Source organism: Stegodyphus dumicola, chromosome 6 (genome assembly GCF_044657685.1).
Source record: "Stegodyphus dumicola isolate Sdum_Otavi_A_Nest chromosome 6, ASM4465768v1".
In the NCBI taxonomy this organism is placed as follows: Eukaryota; Metazoa; Arthropoda; class Arachnida; order Araneae; family Eresidae; genus Stegodyphus; species Stegodyphus dumicola.
This window is the reverse complement of record NC_140773.1, coordinates 46230041-46247895: the sequence shown is the minus strand read 5'-3', so window position 1 is coordinate 46247895 and position 17855 is coordinate 46230041. Positions and strand designations below refer to the sequence as shown.

General features: G+C 34.4%; 1 protein-coding gene across 1 annotated transcript in view; it reads right to left on the bottom strand.

Moving 5' to 3' along the window:
* LOC118183538 (venom factor-like) overlaps positions 1-17855 on the bottom strand; it is a 337533-nt gene that overhangs the window by 190554 nt on the left and 129124 nt on the right. Inside the window, exons 14-15 of the mRNA XM_085818275.1 lie at positions 10480-10629; positions 4235-4361 (exon numbers count right to left, since the gene is read on the bottom strand). Coding sequence (XP_085674401.1) covers positions 4235-4361; positions 10480-10629 — 277 coding nt within the window. The remainder of the gene's footprint in view (positions 1-4234; positions 4362-10479; positions 10630-17855) is intronic.

The window sequence follows — 17855 nt, the reverse complement described above, 5'->3', positions numbered from 1 at the left end:
ACCTAATGTCTCTACAGTTGCGCCCGGACTAAAAGGGTTGCGAATGATGACTCTTCACACCCAGGATTCGGCGATTGGGTCCCCTAAAACTCCAGTCGCCCTTTAAAAAGGGGAGTATATAAGGTATTTCTCCCACTTTCCTTTTCGTGGTGTAGTGGTTTTGCACGCTGGGCCGGTATTCCAGAGATCCGTGGTTCGATTTTCGGCGAAGGCGGTTGCTAATTTTTCATCTCTCCGGCTTAAAAAAAATCCTAATGTTTCTACAAAGTTAACACTTAAAATGTTAATAATAAAAATACAGGAACAATTTTGCTATTCATCTTACTAAGAAAATTGAACAGTTACATGATGTACTGAGAAAAGTGTGAAAAAATATAAAAATGTATGCTGAACTTAACATTGCATCGGGAATTCTAAATTTTGTTAAATTAAATAAAAAAAAATTAATTTTGATTTTGAATTGCATATGGCGCAAGTGCAAATAAAATTATGCTAAATAATGAAGTTAAAAAGGAAAAAAATGAGTTAGCAGGAGTGAGTGCAACAGAAAACAAAGTAGACTGCGAGCTCAGCAAGAGCTTTAAAAAACTTAAACAAACCGTTTTGGGAGACAGTTAAAACCTCTCAATTATTTTTATTTTTATTTTATTTATTTATTTATTTATGTATTTCAAATGAGCTTCACAGCAGGAGATTTCATGAGGCTATCTTTACAAAAGGAAATGTATTAATATAAAAGTAAAAAATCCACTTATTGTTGTTTTTCTAATACAATACTTGATACTTATTCAAATGACCTGTTAATAAACTCAGCCGCTTATTACGCTCATATTATATGGAACCAAAACAAATATATACTCATCAATAGAAAAGCCACTGTTAATTAAACTCAGCTCCTCCTGTTATAAAACTCAAACTGGTAAAAGATCGATTCTTCAGATCCCTAATAAACTGTTTGCACCTGATAAAAGCTGTTTGTTGTTCATTTATATATCTTTGAGTTATGTGGTGCTTCGATAAAACGGGTTTAGTAAACGTTTCGGACAGTGCAGTTAGAACCAAGACACTCTAGAGAAGTTGGGTACCCTTCTCTAGTTATTGTCGGCTCAGGCAAAAACAGTTGTTTTCCCGCGCTACAGCGCTATCGCTGTGGAATCTTGATGGCCGATTTTCGAATATGTGTCTTCGAATATGTAAAGTGAAAGTTCGTAATTCAGATGTACGGCATAATCAGAACAGAGTCCTTAGTGGCTCTTAAGAGTTCATAACAATGTATGGGAAGCACACACGAACAAATGTTGGCCGATCGATTCCATTAGCTAACCCGTAGTGGCGTAGTGGCGCCTCAGAGGCGACCTGCAAGGGAGGGCAAGTGCGCAACCAAAGAAATGCCTTTTACCTAAAACTCTTTCATGCAATCAATATGAATACAAACATTAGATTTTACATAGACACATACATATACACATACATTAAAAATACATAAAAGTTATTTTCAGACACTGATTGTAAATATCTTTGTCTGCTTTAGAGCTGAGAGAGACAGCTTATGATTTAAAAAGCAGTCCAATAGAGGCTTCAGAAACAAGCTCTTTGAATGTAAATTAGTGATTGCTTCCCAGGGTTAAAAGAAAAGATGGTGAATCCCTTTCTCGAGCTTTCTGCTTCTCGTGTAAGCTTCCTGCTGATAAGCAAATCACTGGAATATTTGTTTTAGACCAAAATATTTGTTTATCGTGAATTCATTACTTGCTCGTACGTATGTACAGATGCGACGAAAAACACTCTTCTGAATCCGTTTTAAATCAGTTTTATAATTCTTTTGGGAAAAAGACTCCTTTATTATGTCCTTACGTAAAGATGCCACGCAAGAACATATTTAAATTGCATTCAATAGCCGTCAGAATGGATATATTCGTTGAAATATGATATCTGGAATTTTTCGCGATTACATTACTTCCTTTACTTCGTACAAGGATTTAAAAAAGTAGACAACCTCGATGTTAAACGAATTCATGATTTTTTCTGTAACTTATCATAACGACAAGAACTCATGGATGGCAAGTCGTATTTTTACTGATTTCCTTTTAAAATAGAGTAGAAAACTAAAAACAAAAACATAGCTTCACTGTTAGATAACTGTGCTGTTCACCCCTGTCATGTCGTTCTGAAAAACATTAATTTAGCGATTCTTCCTGAAAATACGACTTCTTTCATTCAGCCCTTAGACGAAGATCTTATAAAAACTTTCAAAGGTCGTTGCAAAAAAGGTGTTCCAAAAATAATAAACGTAATTGAATCTTGTGAAAATGCACTTCGAAGGAGATAACTAAGTTGATATTTTTGCTACAGACTCAGCATATTACAGTCAACACATGGGAAGCAGTCTTCGAAAACAGAGGTAGAAATTGCTTTGGAAAGTGTTATTTTTTATTTAGAAGAAGCCACGGAGGAATTGAAGGCTATTTCTAATATTTTGGATATCAGTAAGAAACATTTTGAAGATTCGTTGTCAAAATAACATTGCAATTGATGATAACTGAGAGAGCATATGAAAATATTAATTACGATATTATAGAAAGTGTTAAAAGAGCTACAGACACTTAAACTGAGAGTGAAGAAAATGACTACACGCCAACCTCAGATGAATCGAGAAAAACACTGCAACTCTAAGACGGTCTCTTGCATTGAAAATTGGAAGTCAGAAAAACTACCAATAGTTTTACAAACTTGAAAATACAATTGAAAAATTGTTAAAGAGCACATACAGATGACACTTGATCATTCTGCTGCCACTAATTTCAAAATTATTGTAACGTAAGATGAACAGACGACGAGGCTCAGAAGAAGATTAGTCTGACCTTTGGAGCATCTAAGGATCCTTCCTGGAACTGAACGTCCGAGTAATTTCTTGAAAATGCACATTAGGTGTTCGTACTCACGTTACACATGAGGAAACCATGAAAATCAAAACATTCAACCAGCCCATTCGCCTGGATTTGAACCTAAGCCAAATCGAACTACCAGTATTCAGTGGTCTTAACCATTTGGCTTACTGGTGGACGAAACGCACATTAAAGAAGTTTCCGACACCTTTAAAAATTCCTGGAATTCGCTGAAGTTTTTCGAAATTTACCAGTATATAAATAAAATTTGGCTGCATAATTTAGTGTCACTTCATAGTGAATTTAAATACTGATAATATTGTGATTGTTTCAGTAACTTTTGTGTATTTGACCTTTTTATGAAATTCAATTCTGCGGTTTATAAATACTAACGAACAGACAGTTTTTTCCTACTCGTACATACGAATCTTTAACTACTATTATAATGAGTTTTCAGTAGAAAAGCTTAATCTTATTGACATGAGGAAAAGTCTAATTTTATTGACATGAGGAAAAGCACTTTCAAATTACGTTTCCATAGAGAGGCGTATCTCCGAACATATATTCCTGAATGTCTGCTACATATATTGCATAATGCATAGACAATGCGTAAAGATTAGATAAAACAAAAATGAATTATGAAAATACAATTCTCTGCAGAGAATGAAATCGGTATGTTTTAGAAAAAACTGAATTAGAGTGAACCGATGTTCATATGTACACAAAGTAAAAATGAAACTATTTAAAACATCCAAATCGATACAATATAAATTAACAAAAGCTAATTGAAAAATTGGAAATTAAGCTAAAAATCGTACGAAATATGACAGAAAAATTGCATGATATTTGCCCATACGCTTGGCAATGGATGAAAATTTTAAATCATCATGAAAAAATGGGCTGGTGTCTAGAATAAAAAAGGAAAAAATGAATAAATTGTGCCAGAGCCATTTGGAATAAACTTCATTCGGAAAATTATCTTCTCATTTAATGGATACTTTCCGTGGCAATTACTAATTATCCGTGGCGATGGAATACTTTCCGTAGCAATTAATTATTTATTCACGATGAGAGAACAAATTTGAAAAATACACAGAAAAAAAAATAAAAAAAAATAAATATATATATATATATATAATTCCAAATTAAATTTTAAGGATCTAAAACGAATTTTGCAGAACTTCTCTTAAGCGTGTATGCAGGCCTGTGGAAAATAATTCTGCTGAATTCCATAGCTTTAGAACTTTCTGTCTGCACCATGTGATACGCAAAAGCAAACTCTTTAATTTACTATTGTATATTTATTCTGCTATATAAAAATAATCAAAACATATGCTTAAAACACTTACATGTATCCTGTGGAGGAGAATACTTATTAGTTGCTAAAATAATTCCAGCATTACTAAGTATGGAATTAATATTTACTCCACCCCCAGCTCCGCAACCTGAATCATGTTTCTCAAAAGCATTGAAAACCTAGAATTAAATTAATAGCATAAAGCATTTATCCTTACTACTGCAAATTAACAGTAGTAAAAAATATTTAGTTGTTACTTTAAACAAAGTTTAAAATTCAAACGTCTTGAGAGCTAAATATTAAATTTTTAGAGTGGCATTATTCAAAGAATCCGAATATACTCAGTAATTATTAAATAACTTACCTTAAACTTAAAGCAAAAATAATTTATGAAAACTTCACAAGAAGAACTTGAGAATAAATGATGACTAACTATTCTCTTTCTTTAATTTATTACATTTTGCAATGACTCATATAGAAAAATTGCATATTTATACGTGAATAATTTGAAATGTTTTTATTCACACTTATTGTTTTATGGAATTTTTTTAAATACTCACTAACAAAGTGATTATTTGTATTACGAAAATTCGTGATTTATGGTATTTAGCTTTTGAGAAGTACGAATAAAAATTAATTAAATCATTGTCTTCAAATATTAATAAGATTTTTACCACAGAGTAATTTAATTAGCTTCATTATCGTATATTTTCTGTGGTGTTACATGCGTTTGTTTTTAGTAACGAAAATAATGTAAAATTGGAACTTCATATGATTAATATCTTGATTTTTCCTCCAGATTCTTGTCATAGTAATGTTAATTAATTTACGGAAAATTTATTTTCGGGCCGTATAAAATTGTAGTGGGGACCGCATGTGGCCGACCTTCAGACAGTTTGAGACCAGTGCTTTAATCAATTAGACGTGAAAGAAAATTCATTATACAGGGGTTGTTTACAAAAGAAATGGAATTTCTTTTGTAAACATCAGACGTAAAATGTTCTCTGGATAGTATGTTGCGTGGATTTTAATATTTTCCCCACTCTTCGTTTTCTAATTTTTTCACTGCAAAAGTAACTCGCGATAGTCAGAAACATTTTACTAAAACTCCGTTTCAATTAACGGAATCAGATTTGTGCATTTTTTTTATCGTTTTTAGTTATTAAATAAATCGCTTTCATAACAGTCATTAGGTCATGATGCATTTCCAACGATCATGATGTATTCATCAACGGTCATGATGTATTTCCTTTTATCTTTGCTAAACACTGGTAGTTTTCACACGGGGAAACTCTTTTGTGTTGAGCCACATAAATAAAAGCTGATGAACTTCGTGTTTTTTAGCTTTTTAATGTAGCAAATCTTGTTTTTAATTTATTTATTGTTGCTACAAATTCATTTGAAAACTTTGCAATTGTTTTTTGTGTCGATATTTATCAATACAACATTTAATGAAACGTTAAATCAATGAAACTTTTTAATAGTGTAACTTTCTGTAACATCTGAATTCTGCCTGTAAGAGAATGATTATTGCTTATTTTAAAGTTATGAAAGGATTTCCATTTATACGAATTACTGACGCTGGAGTTATTTGAGTTACTCTAAAAAGTAGAAAATGTGGCTTGCAACAAGTAATAAAATATCTACCTAATTATTCAAGTATCCAAGCTTTATTAGTCCAAAGGGATTTGAATCCCGAAGGACTATTAGTTTCGTTTTGGCATTTTGCGTCGGACTCATAAATGTCGGTTCACTTTTCAAACTGTTGCCACAAAATGTTAGAGTCCTGCATTATATTTGAAGAAATTAAATAATGAAAAATCTGCATAAATGTATGTATATTTCTCGTATTGTGATAAAACAACGGTACATAGAGTCATCGAATTTTGAATAACGTAATCCTCCAACGAATATGAGCATGTGGAAGACCAAATTTGAAATTTGAAATTTGTTTTATGATCGATTTCCTATTTTTTAAAACTTTGACGAATTTTTGATTAACAAACTCAAGGGTTTCAAAGCGAGCAATGGCAACGTTGTGCAGAAAAAACATTTTTATCTCCAGCGCGTGAGTCTCTGTATCGGAAATTCTAAAGATATGCTCGTTTTAAAACTATTTTGCGATATTGCTGGTTGCACTGGATCTTATGGTTTAAGTGCGAGGAACATGATATTTAATAAAGAAAGGTAACACACAAAATGTTAAAAAACGCCCCTTTAGACGTAATTTAAAATCTGAAACATTTCAGACTTTTTTTTTTTTATTTTGAGATATCTGAAATTGAAATTGATCTTTGAATTCCACGTATGTTTAAAGAAGAGCGTTTGCAGAAAAGTAATTTCGCGTGCTAAAATTACACTGCATGATGAAAGATCATCTCGCCGTCAAATTGCTATAAAATCTGGCTGTCATCATTCGACAGTTAGCATTTAATTAATGCGTTAAATTTAATTAGAGATTTGGATGATTGGCACAGAAAGGGAAGGCCAAGTAAAAGCATGATGCGATATGACCGAAGTCGTTTTCGCTTGACTTTGAAATATCATTTTGGTAACTTTGAAAAATTGAGGCCTGATAGGCCTCAATTTTTCAAATTGATGAATTGAATTTCAAATTTGTACATGAGATGTTCAATGTATGTCTTCTGGTGTAAACCGAAGATTGACTGAAAATGGCTTGCGAAGAAATATTTCATTAATGAAACACTGAAGTGACTATAATGGCCACATGATCATATGACTGTGGATCTATAAAATTAACTGGAATGATGAAGCAAAACTTACTTTGAAATCTAATAAAGGAGCCACATTAGTAAGAATGCCATCACAATGAAAGATTTGAATCATATTGTACTGCAGCAAGAGTTATAGATACGGGGCTGCGTTGGTATAGGAGGAGGTCGACTTCATATTTTAAAAGAAAAAATTAATGCAGCCCAGTATATCAATGTGTTTAAAAGAACTTCAACTATTAATACCATTTTTCTTCAACTGTTAACCTTTCAAAGCAATGTTCATTTCTTTCAGAATGCAAATGCCATCACGCCATCGAACATGAATAGGAAACAAACAATTTTGTTTTATAAATTAGTTTAAAAATGGCAATGACCTGGCTAATTGCCAGGTCTGAATCCAACTGAAATTATTTCGATACTGAAACAGTCAGTTTAAAAAATCTAACCAATACAGCTAATTGAAGCTGTAATTTCATATTAGTTAATCCCAATCAATAACTTTGACAAACTGTGAGTAGTTTACTATAGTAATGTGCATAAGTAATTAGAAAAAAATGTTTTCCAATTAAATCTTAATAAACTATGAAACATGAAAGTGTATCATTTTATGTTAATTAACCAGTTATTGTGATTAGAACCTTTATTCTACTTTCTTATTTACGTAGTCCTAACCAGAATGCTAAACGTTATTGTGTGTTTAATCTGAGAGTTTGAATGTTTTAAGTTAGAGGTAGCCTTACACTGCAGTTGTTCTTTAGTTGTTTCTTCTTCCTTTATGTGACCTTATCACACCCACATAAATATAAGCCCACGCTGACAGAAAGCCCACACTGACAAAAAGTCCACCGATATATATATTACGTTAAAATTAATATTTTTTGCCTTTTTTTTCAGCTGTACAAAGCAGATTCATGAATAAAGATACAGTAAAAAAAATAAATTAAATTAATAACAAATAATTGAACAATAAATTTAAGTAGCGGAACACATTTCATTTTGGGCTCCGACTAAATTAAAACCCTGTAGATATATATAGAACAAAGATTGAATAAAAATAATGTAATTAAAAACATATACTTGTTATGTGTAACTTTGTTATTATATTTACGCGACAAAGGGAAGTGATCTCGTATATGTCCGACAAAGGGAATACTCGCCATTCTTCTTTTAATTCTACAAAATTATAAGGAGTATAAATTGTATGCAGAGAATAATTTATGAATAATTTAACAATTCAGAAAATTTTGCATATGAATGAATATGAAAAATGAATTTAATATGGAGAATTAAAGCCGAACTTTAATTTCAAAGAAAAAAATAAAAGTGCCTTATTCTATCCTTATTCTATTATGTTTAAGAAAACATTTGTGAGCACTATCACAAATACTGTTTTAATAGTGAATTAAAAGCACGGTTTCAAATAATTTTTTTAAATTTTGACGACTTCGATTTTACATAAATCAATTTCCTTCCCACTTGAAATTTGATTTTTAATCACAATAATTATTATTCGTAACATTATTCAGAAAGTAATAGCTATTTTGGATTTCCTGAAAATGTGTGCTGTTTTTAAGGGCTTTTGTCAAGCAGTTTTCTAACTGGCTGCTGGCTATTCAGGCGGGAAACCATTGCGTTCTTTTTCCCCCAGCTGAGTGAAAAATCAATTAAAAAGAAGACAGCCTTGCTTAATTGCTTTATCCCCTATCGTACCTGAGGTGCCAAAGAACGGCCTCAGGAAGGGGGTGGCGGAAGAGCAATTAGAGGTGTGTGAGAAATAAAGAGGATTTTAGATATTTTTTGTTAGTTTCTAGAAACTAACAATATCTGAAATTCTGCTTATAATTGGGCCCACCAGCGGCCGAGCGGTAAAGTCGCTGAACACTGGTAGTTCGGTCCGAGGTTCGAATTCCGCGAACGGGCTGGCTGCATGGGTGTTTTCGTGGTTTTGCCCATGTGTAAATTCGTGGTTCGTGGTTTTGCCCAATAAAATGTCACAAACTCTAATAAAATGCTACATATTTATTACTATAGTTTGGTGTGATTGTAGTTAAATTTGTAGATATGTTAATTTCTAATAGTTGTTCCATCCCCCCCCAAAAAAAATTAAAATCACTATTCCAAACCAACAAATTTAAAATTCAGATCTGAATACTCCATTTACTATAATTAAAATTATAAATATATTTTATAGTAATAAAAAACCATAAGTTTTGATTATGTGGCCTTTTATCAGTGTGCGCTTTTATCCGCGTGGGCTTTTATCAGCATCGGCTTTTATCTGAGTGGCTTTTTTCAATGTGTGCTTTCATTGCTGTGGGTATTTTTCGCGTGAGCAATTATCACAGTGGGGGTTTTTTGTGAGCTTTTGTCGCGTGCGCTTTCATCCAGTGGGCTTTTGTCTGAGAACCAATTACTGTCCCAGCTAACACTGCAGTCAATTACATTTATTCAATACAAATTACCGAGATATCCATTCAATGTTAAGTACACATATATATATATATATATTTTTTTTTTTTTTTTTTTTTTTACTTTTTCGACATAGCTTTCTCTCAAAATTTGTTTCGTGCTGCGTTGCATAGGGAAGTACCAAAATTTGAATTATAATTCTGCTAAAATTAGCTATTTAAATACAAAACTCGAAACAATGTGTCATAACATAACAGCTTTTCTCTTTTCATCAACTTTAGAGTTTCGTTTGTTTTCCTACCACTGATACTAACTCTACAACTATAACGATTTTTACAACAATTTTTGGTACTTTTCCGTTTCGCCGGCGCAAATCTTTGGCGAAAACACATGGCATATACATAAAAAATGTTGACAAATGTTAGTTCTAAGAATTTTTTTATTTTGAAGGTATAAATATTTTAATGTTGTTTAAAATTTCGTAAAAAAGGCAATATATAAAGACATTAATTTAAGAATTTACTATGCTTTCATCGTACAAATCCTGATTCGCCGTTTCATATCACGTGACCCCAAGTGATCTCATTTCACGTAAACTACGCTACAAAAGTCTAATTCTCTCAGTAATTATCTATATTAATTTTAAGTTAAATCTTTATTTGGAATACAAGTTTAAATGCAAGAATTATTTCAATTCGTACGCATAGCTTACTCAGAAGTTATGTAAAACCTCAGTACTTTACCTTGCTACGGCATTCTCATTAGAATTGATGAATTTAACCCTTGACGTTGAATTTTCTATATTTTCGCCATCGGGTGAGCGGTGTGATTGCATCCTAATTGACTTAATTATCGCCCGAGAATGGCCTTAGGGCATAAAATTAAACTATTTGGTAAAACTTCTATGTAATTGTATGCCAGTATTGAAAGAAACGATCAATCTGATAAGAAATGGCTGCGACTTGCTTTAAAAATGTAAAAGTTGAAGTAAAAGGTTACCAGCGAGGATATTTCGTTTGGCATCGGTTGTACCATTACTGGAAACTTTATAGCTTGCGACGGCAAAACGGAAAAGTACTCAATTTTTATATAGCTGTAATAACATTTGTAATTAATGTTTGCATGTTTTAGGTAAAAAGATATTATCACTTACTTTATCTTTTGTCAGCAGATCGCCTTTAGACAAGGCATACACAGCTTCATCTATACCTAAAAGGCCAACTAAGGTGTCACCTTTGCTATTTATTCTAATTTTTCCATTAGCACCAGGAGACACATCATGAAATTCAGTTTCAATAGTTACCTTTAAAGAAACAATTACTTTAGAATGAAAAGTTTAAATACAAGGGATCTTATAACTCATCTTGATAAAATATCTTATCTTAAAGTAACTTAATATTTGTTCCCAAACGGGGGAACTAATAAATAATAGTGCTTAAGAGGGTACAGAGATAGGTTTTCAATGAAGTTCTTTTAAAAAAATGATAATTACCTTTTTCATCTGATTATAATGGATAAATTATCTTATTATAAAATTAGTATTACTTTTACCATAAAAAGTGCATAATTAACAACAATGATGGAAAGGATACGCTATGTTTTTAATAGAAAAATCTTTAAAGTGGTAAAGCATTTTCTCCATCTTTTCAGCATGCCTTCGCGGCGTAAAGGTAGCACACTCGGAGCGTATTTGAAAGATCCAGGTGCGAGTTCGGGCGAGGGCATTATTCATTTTTCGTGTTTCCTATTTCAAAAATCGTAATGATTCTAAAAAGTAAAAAAAAAAAAGAAAAAAAAAAAATCATGAAAGTAATGATCATTAAATCTTCTTCAAATTCCTTTCAAGTGCTAACTTAAATGTTACATTGTAGAGTCATTAGGTTTATTTTGAAGCAGGAGACTTGAAAAATGAGCAATGCTCTCGCCAAGGCTCGAATCTCTCGAGTACGCGCCGAGCTCGCTGACCATTACACCAGGAAGGCATGCTATCAAGGCGGGAGAAATAGGTTATAACATTCATCTGGTCTATAATAGTAAAACATGTGCGCTACTGTTTGTTTATGGTATAATTTCCTTCGGAACGGCAGGGAGTTGAGTTTCGAGAGAGGTACCCTTGGACTCCAAATATTCATTGGGAAACCATTTCGACCATTCTCATCTTCGTACGCCTTTAATCAGGCGATATATTAATTAAAAACTCTTAAAACGCTAATTTTCCGAGTAGCAACAGTTTAGCACTCTGAAGATAAAAATCTGCTTTATTTCGAAAAGTTTTGCCACTGCTTGCTTTTCAATCATAGAGTTTATTCAAAAAAATTTGTAAGTTTTACAAAATATGAAATAAAAATAGCATTACTATACATTAAATATATTATTATTATATAAGATCATGTTCTGGCGTTGAAGAAAGCACGTAATTTCTAGTAACGTCTTTGTATGTCGAAAATCTTTCGTTAATGTCAGCATTTTAAATAAATAGCTGCTGTTGGCAACATTTTTGTTTCAGATTAAGATAACTGATACAGTAAGGTAATGCAATGTTAAATCTTGTATTCGCATTGAAAAAAGTTGTTCTATTAAATTAAATTTAAATCATGACGTCATACGTATACGTATTAATCTAAAGTATCAAAAGTTTTTATTTCCTGGTTTGGCAATTAAGTAATTATAACGAACTGGTTATTGCTAGGAAAGTAAGTAAGATTTTGGCTTCCTGCCTCGCGAGACTGAATCGCACTGCAGGTCCACTCTTCCTTCAGAGCAAGGCGCGGAAGTTGAACCTCCGCTCTTGCCCTTCAGAGAAAGCGACGCACCGCCTGGGAGTTACCAGACGGCACTGGTCGTTAATTTGCCACCTACCAGTCACTCGGGCTGCCCGTCGCAGTGGGACGTTACCCAGCAAACCCGAGAACTCTACTCCCCGGGATACTAGAACCACACCGCGCTAGGACGTGCCAGACCACCGGGCCGTCCAATAAGTGACCTATCCGAAGCCTTCAGAACCACCAAGTTCATAAATTTTATACCCTCGTGGCCCCGTAGCCCGTATAGAGTCATAGGGAAAACTTTGTTTTCCAAGGTGGACCGGGTTGCGCCCTAAGCTCACTCCCGTGGCCGAGACTGCCTAGGTACAAATCCTAGCCAGTAGCTTCGCAGAATTCTCTACATCGACCACCGGGAGGTATTGCTAAGAAAGAATGAACTGACTTATTTCATATTAAATGTTTCTATGCTTTTTCTTTTCAGGTGCACATAGAACTCATAAATTTTGCTTTTGCCGCAGCTAGAAACTTTATATACAGTACATTAAGTTAATAGTTCAATTATTTTCAGTTTTGCAGTACACTGAACTTCTAAATATTGCATTGGCCATTGCCCGCTAGCATCCTTTAAAATGTTTTGCTAATTCTACCCAGGCCATCTCTATTTAACAATCTATACAGAAAAACCATATTAAACTTTATAGAACCCTTTGGGACGAAAGTTAAAATATGAACACCTTTCAGCATTTTTTTCTTCCTTTCTAACTACGCATTACTTTATTATTTGATTTTATTATCGAAAAGAGATTTTTCTTATACCATATCAATTTGCGAAAAACGTTTTTTCTGTGAAAATATGGATTTAGATATTCTTTCAAGTATCAGTATTACTGTTAAAATCTGTCTTTACAGTATTGATATTCCAAATTTTTGACCAAGGTGTCGTCCGTTAAAGTGTTCAAAAAGGATGGCTACTTGTTTAATTTTGCTAAATTGTTGATATTTTATTATTCACAACTATAGTAAGAATCATTATCAAATTTTCAGAAATAAATATTGTACTGCCTTCCTTAAATTTCATGCATATTAATAAAATTGTTTTATAACTTTTATGGCTATATAAGAATTAGAACCCACTCCAGACAGGGATGACACTTGATGACCAAACAAAGGACATGTCCTCCTGTTTAAAAAAAATTGCGTTTCGAAGCTACTCAAATGTGAATGTTACTTTTATTTTTGCATTACGTAATTCTATCATTGAAGGGCTGCAGGTGGGATGATGGGAAAACCAATTTTTGCCGCAGTCGTGTTTGGAGTGGCGTTGATAGCAGATTTTGTAATACGATAGCAGATTTTGTAATAATTTCGTATTTTTCGTCGTACTATGATGAGGGACTTAGTAAAACTATTAACTAACAATCATGGCTGGAGTGGCTGTCACACCATAAAAGGTAGCTTGAATTCGCTGTGTAGTAGATGAAAGCTCACAACTCGCTTGATGATAAATATCATTTTATTTTTAGGATGTGAACAATTCTTTGGAAACACATTCTACAGACATCACGTAGCACAATAGAGGCAATCTGCTACCCACATATTTAAATATGCAAATCCCATTGTTACAATAGTTGAGGCAATCAAGCGGTTGACTATATTGTTGCGTGCGTACGGGTTCATAGACTGAATGCATAAATAGCATAGCAAAATTTATCCTTATCAAAATAAATACATCAGAATGTTGGAATTTTCCTCAGAGATATTCGTACAATTGTTCACAATATCACGTAGTACAATCAGTAGTTATACTTCAAGCTACTGGAAACGTTAAAACACAACGCAATGCAAAGCGTATCAAAAAAGAAAGCTAATTCGGATATCTCAGAGTTCACCCTGAACTAAACAATAAATAAGCAACTGAGAGCAGATGCTTTCTCTTCGGCCTTAAATAGTTTTCAACCGGCCGTGCGAGATATTTTTGTAATTTTTGCTTCTCGAGATTTCTGGAAAGCAAAAAGAGAATGGAATTACGGTTATAAATAGCATGGCCAATTACATTTTTTAAATTTCAACACAAATTACAGAGATACCAGTTTATTCAATCTTAAACGCACGTGCCCCTGTATATTGTTATTTTTCCGGCATATCCTTCTCTTAAAATTTCTCTCGTGCTGCATAGCATGGGAAAATACAACAATTTTAATTATAATTCTATTAAAATTACATATCTAAATACAAAATTCGTAACACTGCCCCCATCCCAAGGACTTCACGTCCCGGCTGTACACTCCATGGACAGAAAGCCATACTTACAATTAAAGCATCAACGCAATAATAAACATTACAATACAGTAACAAACAACATAACCACTAACTGCAATAAGTAACTTAAAACAAATCAAATACTAAATTCATAAATCATTGCACAAATTTACAAATATAGAAACAAGTAGGACCATAGTCTTATACTTTTTACATAACATATGTTATTGGCAAAGTATGAAATCCGGCATTCTATGTAATGCCTAGGCATTGTACATAATGCCTAAAACTAGCCGGCAATATATTAAACGATTCATATTTCACACATTTTCCTAGGCATTCTATAGCATGCTAAATGACAAACTGGCAAAGTATAAAATAGATTTCCGATTCGTTTCGAAGAACCGAAACTACTTGCAAAAGTTAATAAATGATAAATGATGTAAAAAGGCCAAAATGACTAATAAGAAGGAACCACGGGACTACTGGCCGCCGAATCGCTAGGCTGTGATGTTTGTGGAAAATAAAAGTCCATTCATTTATCCTGTTAAGCAAAGCGTCAGTACTATGGAGTATTGCGTCACGGACGCTGAGTTATTTTCCGTATTTCATGAAAACTCATTTGATTACTGCACAGGAATGACGGGGCAGAATGTCGAAAGAACTTTCAACCAATTACAAAAACGTTACACGTAATGATGTTCAACTGTAACAACCACCTTTGGGAGCCTTGCCAGAAAAAACAAAAAGGAATTAAAAAGCGCATTGATGTGAAACTTATGATTGTTTCTGAATTTAACTTCCGTTGTCAGGTAGATCTTCCCGATTCGCAGTTACAGTCAGATAGAAAAAACAAATTTATTACGCTGTATCAAGATCACCTCACTATATTGTTTTTACATATTTCGAAGAACAGTTTTTTAATGGCACTCTTTCATTAATTTTTCAAAATAACATTTGCATTTTAGAGGAATGAACGTCTTTTAAATAATAGCCTTATCACAACTTTTTTACTTTGCCTAAAGAGCATTTACCATTCTATAGAATGCCTGGGTATTATACACAATGCCTAGGTAAAGTACGCAATAATTCTCTTATTTCATACTTTGCCTAAAATCGTCCGGCATTATGTACAATGAAACAAAGTATGAAACCCGGCATTCTTTTTCATACTTTGCCGGTAACATATACACTACTTACTACTATGGCCATAGTAAGGAGCTAAGCTGTCGTAATTAACAAATTTAGGCTGGCGGATCGGAACAACGACTTCGTTCAGCCAGTTTATGACTGTGTAAGAACCATCTCAATGTGAATCTAGTTTAGTAGAGATTCCTTTCCGTCGAGTCAGATTTCACAACAACACATTGTCTCTTTTGTTGAGCCAAAGTCCTGTAACTCTTGTATCGTATCGGGTCTTCACCTTTTCCTTCGCCAAGCTGATTCGCTTCCATGCAAAACTGTGCATCACTTCCAGAAATCCGGGCCTGCAGATCTTGGATGTTCTCCTAAGGCGATGAAGGCGCATCCGCAGGGCGTACAAACAAAAGATGACAAGACAGACGAAGAACACGACCGAAGAGCATGTGGGATGAGGAATAGCTGGTAGTCTCATAGACACCACTGCGATAAGCCAGTAAAAACCGAGGTAATTTCTTCTCCCAGTCCTGTTGGCTTCTGGAAATCACCATAGAGAGGTTATTAAGGAGAGTTCGATTAAACTACTCAGCCATGCCGTCTGACTGGGAATGTAAAAGTGTCGTTTGGGTTTTGTCACTGCCAAATAGCTTGCAGAGATCTTTAATTACAGCCGAGGTAAACTTTTTCCTCGATCGGAAGGTAACTGAAGAGGCACTCAGAATCTGGAAATCAAATGCTGTACCATAATCTCTGCTACTGTGATAGCCTCTTCATCAGGAATAGGCTACGCTTCAGGCGACTTGGTGAAGTAGTCTATGACAATCAGGAAGTACTTTTTGCTTTTAGCATTTCGTAGTATAGGTCGCAAGATGTCAAAGACGTTAGGTTCAAAAGGAGCTCCTATATTATAAAGTTACAGATAGCCTCGAATGTGTTTCTTCTGCCCTTTCCGACTCGCACAGGCATCGCAAGATAGGCACCAATTTTGCATGTCAGCTTTTGCATTATTCCAGTAGAAAGTAGAAGCGCTTTCGAACTCTCTGCAAGGTATTCATTATTCCGAAGTGGCCTCCTGTAGCGGTGCTTTGTAATTCTTAAAGGATGTCTGGGATCCGACATCTTGCAAGGGTCAGCTGCCGTCTAAAAGCATTCCCATTATCCGCTGATTTGCATTTCCGGTACAAGACGCGGTTCCGGATATGGAGTGATTTCCAGGGTGCTCAATATTGTTCTGTTGTAGGACAGTAGATCTAAATGTCCAGCGAATTCGGTTTTCTGTTCGAGAAGTACATTAAATCAATTATGGGTTTAGTGTCGCCTTCTTTCAGCTGGGCTTTGACTTCTTTGTCATTCCATGTGCCTCGATCACTAGATGTTGAGGCTGTAATTTGTCGTGCGTCCGGATTAAGCAGCTCGTATTTCATTTCGATCTGGAAAATTATCGACAACTTTCTGGGCAAGGTCTTCCAGACAGGGCTTCGGCGTTTCCGTGTGATGATCCCTTCCCATGAAGGGTCATGATGATGTCATATTCCTTGAGTCTCTGTATCCATTTGGCTGTTTGACCATCAGGATTCTTGAGATTTAAAAGTCAGGCCAACGATGTATGATCCTTGCGAAGCAGGAATTTTCATCCGTTCAGAAAATGATGGAGAACTTCTACGGCTTTGGCGAGCAACTCTTTCTTGGTCACAGAGTAAATCGTCTCTGGTTTAGACAGAAACATGGTCCAGTAGGCCATGATACATTTTAGGCTGTTTATTTCTTAGAACAAACCAACACCGACACATTCATTGTTCGCATGCATGCGTGTCGAGAATAAATGGTGTGTCAAGCTGAGGATATGTCAGGATTGAAGCACATGTTAGGATTTAAATGCATCCCCACATTCATTTGTCCACAAAACCTTTTGCTTTCTCTCGGTCAGCTTGTGAAGGGGGTCTTGCAATGAAAGAAATGTCCTTCATGAATCTTCCATTGTAAGTGCAGAACCCTAGAATGTGTCTCAGCCTCTTTTCGGGGCCTCTCCAGTCTTTACCTTTTGATAATTTTTCATGATCAGTCCACACACCTTCAGCAGACATGAGATGTCCAATGTAAGTCACTTCCTGTCTGAATAGTTCACATTTAGTGGTACTGAGGTATAGATCGGCTTCTTTCTGAGAGAACCTATCTAAGAGTTTTAGATGTTCTTCAAAATTCATCCCGACGATAATGATGGCATCCAGATATATTAAACAGGCTTCGTACGTAAAACCTCTCAGCACAGTCTCCACGAACCGGTCGAATGTAGCCGGCGCATTATAGGGTCCAAAGGGCATCACCTTGATCTTCCGAAATCCTTGTGCGGTTGTAAAAGCAGTCT